Genomic DNA, 7462 nt, shown 5'->3' with positions numbered 1-7462 from the left:
CTTTTTTCTTTTTTAGTTTTTCAGTCGCCCTTTTCCAGTGCCCCCCAAGATCAAAGCTTTCTTCTAAGCTCCTAAGCTCTCTTCCCTCGTTTTCTTTTCTTTTTTTTCAGTTTTTCTTCTCCCCGAAAACCCCAGCCTTCTTGCTTGCCTTTCTCGCTTTCTTTCTCTCCAGCCGCCACTCCAAATTGTCCTCCCCAAACCCTCTCATTTTGTGGCCTTTTTATAGGCACCAGATACCCCCCAAAACCTAGCATCAATGGTAGTTGTTTGCTGCATTTTTCTGGCCAGAATTTGAGCCCTTAGATGGCTCTTGATTTTGGAAAGATCTTGATATAGATTAGGGGCATGAAGTGACAAATGGTTGGGGAAAAGAAAAAAAGAAGAAAAAAATGGCCGCGATTTCAGAATCTCACCTAAGTCGATATGGGGCAAAGGATATTTGTTATTAATGGTTATGGCATTCAACCCTCGGTAATCAATGCACAACCTTAAACTCCCGTCCTTCTTTTTAACAAATAACACTGGAGCGACTCGCTCTCATGTATGAATTCCCGTTCTAGCAAGTCTTGCATTTGAAATCTTAACTTCTTAAATTCAGCGGGCGCCATCCGATAAGAGGTTTTCGAAATGGGAGTAGTTCCAGGTGCGAGATCAACTTTAAATTCAATCAATCTTTCGAGTGGCAATGACACCAATTCCTCCGGGAACACATCTGGATACTCATTTATCACCGGCAAATCTTCTAGTTTAATCTTTTCTCTTGGGGTGTTTACTAGAAAAGCTAGATAGCCCCGTGCCCCATGACTAAGCAATTTCCTAATCTTTATTCTCGAAATGAGGGCAGATGAGGCTAGAATACCCCACACGTCTAGTTTAAGAGTTGCCTCACCCGGTAAGCAAAACTCGACCACTTTCATATGACAATCTACCCGAACATGATAATGAACTAGCCAATCCATACCTAGAATAATGTCATACCCCTTAATGGCTAGACTTATAAGGTCAACTACTAATTTCCGCTCACCAACCCAAATATCGCAGCTTTTATTCACCTCATTGGCAAGTAAAGATTGGTTACCCGTAGGTGTCTTCACTTCTAGGTCATATGGTAACCTTTCGGCTTTCACATCAATTCCAAACATAAATGCGGCGCTAACAAAAGAATGGGTTGCACCAGGGTCTATCAAAATTTTGGCTAGATGATGGAAAACAGGAATCGTACCTTCCACTACCTCCAATAGTTCAGGTACCGATTGCTGGTCCAAAGGGTATACCCTGGCTGGCACCCTTGACCTAGTCCCTCCTACATTGGTTGGTTTAGGGTTCGATATGCCAGCCGACTGAGCATCACTGATTAGTGGGCAATTGGCAATCTGGTGCTTAGTACTTCCACACCTTAAATATTTTTGAGCTTTTCTCCAGCAATTATCCTCTGTATGGTTCAATTTCCCACAATACCCACACGATACTCGGGGGGCGGAGGTCTGGCCTCCCTGTGGGACACCTCTCTCTTGTCCCCTTCCACTTTGGGCTTCCCTGGATGTACCCGTAAACCTTCCACCTCTAACTCCACGGCCGGCTTTAGGGGGTGGCATGTTCCGATCACTATGTGCCGGCCCTTGATTTCCACCAGATGCCCCTCTCCGTTTTACATGGAAAGTCCTTACTTGTACCCTGGCAATTTCTATTCTCTGAACCTTCTCCAAAACCTCAGTAAAAGTGTTAATTTGGGCCGCCGCCAAGGCCTCCTGTATTTCTACATTGAGTCCCTGTACAAACCTCTTTACCCTTCTTTGCTCCATAACTATCAACTCAGGAGCAAATTTGGATAGTTTCATAAACTGAGTATCATACTCAGCTACACTTAGGGTTCCCTGGCGAATTTAATGAAATCATCTTCCCTCTTTTCTTGAACTATCGGTGGAAGGTATTTCTCGTTAAACTCCCGCATGAAATTCAGCCAGGTCCATGCGGTTCTCTCTCTTTCCCATTTAGCCCTAATTACGTTCCACCAGGCTCTCGCTGGTCTCTCAAACTGAAAGATAGCAAATTGCACATGCCAATCCTCCGCAAAATTTAAAACAGCGAATATATTGATCATTGTTTCTAACCACCTCTCAGCCACTTCACGGTCCGGCCCTCCCAGGAACTTAGGAGAGAAAAACTTTTGAAATCTCTCTAGGACCCTATCTTGCCCCATTTCAGGATCCCTAGGTTGATTCACAGGGGCTTGACCCTATTGCTCTACCAATCGAGCAAGGATATTAGTCATCTATTGAATCGCCTCCTTCCGCTTGGGGTCCAGGTTGCGGCTCAACTGTTTCACCTCTTTTCTCTCTCGGTTCTTGCACCGATTCCTGTGCCTGTCTACCCCCACGGCCACGGTTAGAATCGCGCCCTCAAGTAGCTCCCTGATCATGACTTCTTCTACCTTCCATGCTTCTTGACTAATCAACTATATAAATATAAACAAAATAAAGTACAGCTCAAATAAAACATTTTCAAAACATAAAGCAGAGGCAATAACACACATTTTAAATAAACATGTCCTTTATACACAGAGCCAACGAGTTAGAAAGTACTGCACAAGCCAAGGGACATAGAACAAAAGAAAACCCTATATACATCTACCTTAACACGTCAAATTCAAAAACAAAAGAGGACGTGTCATCCCACTCTGTCCCTAACTGTGAGGACCCGTAAAAATTCTTATTTTTATCGAATATTATTGGTTTATTTAAATATTTATTCCCCTATTTTCTCCAAATAATTTATTTCAACCTTCTTATATTCAATTACATAGAATTATGGCTCACATGTATTTTTAAAATGACTTTATTCCAAAATTTAATTTTTGAAAACTCGTTAAGTGAGAATAGTGAATACGCGTTTGGAGACAATAGCCGATTTGAGAGTACAATGACCTTGGAAAATTGGAAACTTGTACATTAGTTTTAAAATAGGTATTTTTATGTTTAAGTGCTCAAGTGTTAATTAGTTATACCATCGTTATAAGAAATTCTTAGAGATTCCACTTTATCGCACACAACTCGGGAGTATGCGTTTTTACGCGCGCGATTAATTGAAGGACTTTAGACCTTTATTATTAGACCATTAAGAGTGAATAATAATAGTATGAATACAAGTGCATTAGAGGTTTAGTGCACAAATTAAACAAACTCGAGAGGAATCGAGCACGAAACGCGCACTACCCTTAGTTGACTTTTGGAGCATTTTCGGCCACACATTCTTAAGTTTCTCATGGAAGCATCACACCAGATCAAAACCCTTCTCTTCATCACCTCAAGTGGCACTGAAACTATTCCTTTCTTCCTCTTAGCAGCCGTGCACTCCATGGAAGAAAAAGACTAACAATTCTCTTCATTTCACCTCACAATTCTTGCTCAAATCACCTCAAATTTTACGTACAACTTGCTAAACACTTGGTGAACAACCTAAGCTACGAAAAGAGCTTGCTTTCCATGGTTTTCTTTAGCTATCAAGGGCCGAAAATTTCTGCTTGAGTCACCAACAAAGGTAATCAACGATCAACCTCTCAATTCTTAGTTTATGGAAGCTACCTTGCACTTATAAGCTCATATAGTCATGTGGGTAACTTTATTTTTGTTGGCAATTGGATGTGTGGCCTCTATGAACTCCCACTATGGCTTGATGGACTGATTTTTTGTGTTTTGATGTTATTAATATTGGATTAGTGTTTAATCTAGTTGAAATAGGTTGTATTATTGAAGGAAAACTCAAAGGAAGTGATGAGGGAATTTTTCCATTTCTGCCCCTGTACATGCCGTGGCCCTTAGAGCAAATTTTTGTGGTTCCAATGACTTTTTTATGATGTATACATGTTGTGTGGGTTGTGTAGAAAGTTTTATAAAAAAATTTCATGATTTGGTTGGACAAATGTTGTGTTTTCGGAAGTCAGCAAAAACTGGAAATTTTTCCGTAACTGGTCTGGCAGTGTTTTTGTTTTGGCTATAACTTTTTGCTCCGATGTCGAAATCGAGTGCCGTTTGTGGTAATAGAAACTAGACATTCCCATATTTCCAAAAATATAAAATGTACATTCGGATTCCACCTGAGTAGTCCATACCAATCGTTTGAACATGACTGTCCTGTTTTGCGTCTACACTGGGAGCTCTGTTTTGAGCAGCACATTTATGCTCAAATATGAGCTAGCTGTGGACAGATTTTGAGAACGATTTCTTCTAAAAAATTATAGATTTATGAATGTAGTTTTCAACGCCACTAACCACATTCAATTCCAAGTTGAATTGAGTGAGTTGTGACCAAAATCCAAAACTGACTCAATGATTTGAAGCCCTCTTTTTGGCTAGTAAATGCCTAAATCTTGATTGGGACTTGTTGTTTTGAAATTTTTGGTGTTGATCACCTACCGAATATATCTTGGATGTTTCTTAGACATTTTCTGCACAAATGGACCATGTTTGAGACATTTTGTTGGCCAAACGTTTTGAAAACAAAAAACGGGACCACAAGGCAGTTTTGCCTTGGAAGTTCTTGGAGTTTTAATGATTTTGTTAACCCACTTCTCGTACATATTTTTCTATGAAATTTAATAGAGGGGTAGTCCTCATATGGAAGTTGAATTGTACCAATTTTGGTGTCAATCTAAGACAATTTCGATATACAAATGATGTCCCAAAGTTGCTCTTTGAATCTGGAAAACTTTTCCTTTTCTCTTGGCCGAATGGTCAAACCTGATTTGGGGAGTTATATTTCGAAAATTGTGACGTCCATTACCTTTAAATTGCTTAGTGGATGTTTATGGACTCTTGGTTTTGAAAATGGAGTGATTTAGAACTGATTTCATTGCACAAAACGTTTGCAAGCAAAAGAAAAGTGAGAAGGCAGATTAGCCTTGAAATATTTCTTGAATTTTGGTTGTTCTAATGATTGCCTTCCCGTGGGAATTTTTGTATGAAACTCGGTAGAAATGTTGTTCACACATGGAAGATTTAGTGTACCAATTTTGGTGTATTTCTAATGCCAAATCAATGGCCAAATGATATTTCAAAGATAGTCTTTAAATCTGAAAATTGACGGAACAGTTTGCGAAATGTGACCAACTTTGGACTGATGTCTCTCAATATTCAAAACTCCAATTCTTGTTCCGGTTATTGTGTTGAAAAATTTGATTATAACTCTAATTAATTTCCAAATTTCAGAGGCTAATTCGCATTGTGTGAATTTTACAGAATTTCCAAACTTTGCCGAAAATCAACCCAAATCTGTCTTGGTATTCCAAAACAGCCATTTTGAGCGCCATTTTGAATGTTATCCATTTGGAATCATGGAAAAGTGTCTTCTAGGAACTTTTAGTACTTTGGAAGAAGTTTCCAACAGTACCAAGTTTTCTAATTTTGGACTTGTAATGAGTGAGATACGATTTTTCAAAGATCTTGTATCAAAGTTGAAATTTTCGAAACTTAAGGAAATGGAGTTTTTCGAATTCTCCTTTTTCCCTCGATATCACTTGAACGTTTTATACTTGATTTTGAAGATGAAAACTCGATTTCTCTTGTGCTTTAAAAACCCCACTTTTGAGCCTTGATTCACGAGTAATTTAGGCTCGCTTTCGTGAGATTTTCTTGGATTGTACAAGCGTACAATCATTCGTCATAATTAGGGTATATAAATGATAGTTCACTATTAATTGCTCAGGCTCGCGCGAGAACCTTTAAGAGAATTCCATGGTGGACGCCTGAAAGTCAAGTGACATTTCTTCTTTGTTTATTTGGTGAGTGTCAAGTATGTGTTAAATGCTTATGTGATTGAGATATTAGTTGTACAAGTGTTATACATGATACGTAAACTTGCCGAGCCGAGTGTGTACTTTATCGCACTCATTCTCATTTGAAATAAATGTGACCTGACTTGACTTGCTTGACCTGACTTGTCTTGACCTGACCTGACTTGCTTGACCTGACATGACTTGACTTGGAAAACATGTTATGGCTGCATAAGTCGATTGGAGCGATGTCTCATCGACCTCTGAACGATAGCAAGTACCATACCGATTTGGTGGGAGGTACCTCTCGAATTGTCTCAGACCTATTAACTGAACGATTGTAAGTACCACACCGATTCGGATGGGAGGTACCTCTCGAGTCGTCTCAGTACCCTAGACCTCTGAACGATAGCAAGTACCACACCGATCCGGGTGGGAGGTACCTCTCGAATCGTCTCAGAACCCTAAAGCATTCTAAATCGATTGGGGCGATGTCTCATCGACCTCTGGACGATAGTAAGTACCACACCGATCCGGGTGGGAGGTACCTCTCGAATCGTCTCAGAACTATAAACTGAACGATAGTAAGTACCACACCGATTTGGGTGGGAGGTACCTCTCGAGTCGTCTCAGAAACATACATGGAATACGTGAAGGGTTACGAACTCAATTACCTACCCGTGTGACGGGGTGTCGTCACGAGAAGGTATTAAAAGTGAACTTGGGCAAAGTAAGAAATCATTAGCTCCGGAGAGCTTCTGCATCTTACTCAAGGGTGTTTATTATAAATTGTGAAATTCCTTGAATGTTATAGTTTACACTATTGTTCAAGTGCTATTGCTATTGAATTACTTGTCTTGCATATTTTCTTGGCCTCACGAGCATCCGCTCACCCCGTTAGATTTGTTTTCCTTAACAGGAGCTGAAATGGGAGGAAGTCTGGAGAAGCTTACTTGATGCTCCATTTGATTAGAATTGTGAATGTAATTGTTTAGAATTTGACTTTTGGAAGCTGTATATTTTAGGAATGTAAAGTAATTGGGTAGATTATGTTGTAAGATTTGAACGTTTATAAAGGAATTGACCTTCCTGTATCTCTTCGATTTTTAGTATCGATGGGTTATTATTGAGTTTAAATTGAGTTAGTATCGAGTCCTGGCGAGAGCTGGGCAGGCGTTCCGCGGATACCCTTGGGTTCGCCCTCGGGAGAAGTGAGGCGTCACAGCTGGTATCGGAGTTTAGGCTTTAGATCTTTGTAGAGTATTCTAGGCTTAAAAGTTTAGGATGCCGGACTGTGGGATTTGATTGTGTATTGCGTGCAATGTGATCTTGGTGTTTGAGGTTGAAGCACCATTTTTACTCACAAAATACTATATGACTTTACTCTTTAAGTTAGGTTGGAGGTGAGTCAAGATTAGAAAATCTAAATAGCCATCCAGTGAGTTTAAGGGTTAGAAACCTTGCTTTCCCCACTCTTTTGCTTGTCGAACATTTCGAAAGAAAAGTTGAACCATTTAAACAATTTTGGGCTCCACTTTGAACTTGAAAATGAGACATCTTTGTATTCCGTTTGGTTTGACTTATTGCCCTAGTTTGTACAAGAACTTTCACCTTGAATCTAGCGCGGAGGCTGAGAATTTGAAATGTAGCTCAGGCTTTCGGATGCAATTTGGAGTGTATAATAATTTGAATGAT

The 7462-nt window shown here is 39.8% G+C and overlaps 1 protein-coding gene across 1 annotated transcript; it reads right to left on the bottom strand.

The window, feature by feature from the left end:
* Nucleotides 1-488: 488 nt before the first annotated feature.
* LOC113740971 (uncharacterized) lies at nucleotides 489-1802 on the bottom strand. The gene is made up of 2 exons (XM_027268477.1): nucleotides 1079-1802; nucleotides 489-961 (listed from the first exon to the last, which is right to left on the bottom strand). The coding sequence occupies exons 1-2, from the start codon at nucleotides 1800-1802 to the stop codon at nucleotides 489-491; spliced, it is 1197 nt and encodes a 398-aa protein (XP_027124278.1).
* Between the last annotated feature and the right edge of the window lie 5660 nt (nucleotides 1803-7462).

This window comes from Coffea arabica, chromosome 4e (genome assembly GCF_036785885.1).
Source record: "Coffea arabica cultivar ET-39 chromosome 4e, Coffea Arabica ET-39 HiFi, whole genome shotgun sequence".
NCBI lineage: Eukaryota > Viridiplantae > Streptophyta > Magnoliopsida > Gentianales > Rubiaceae > Coffea > Coffea arabica.
This window is presented reverse-complemented; position numbering and strand designations above follow the sequence as displayed.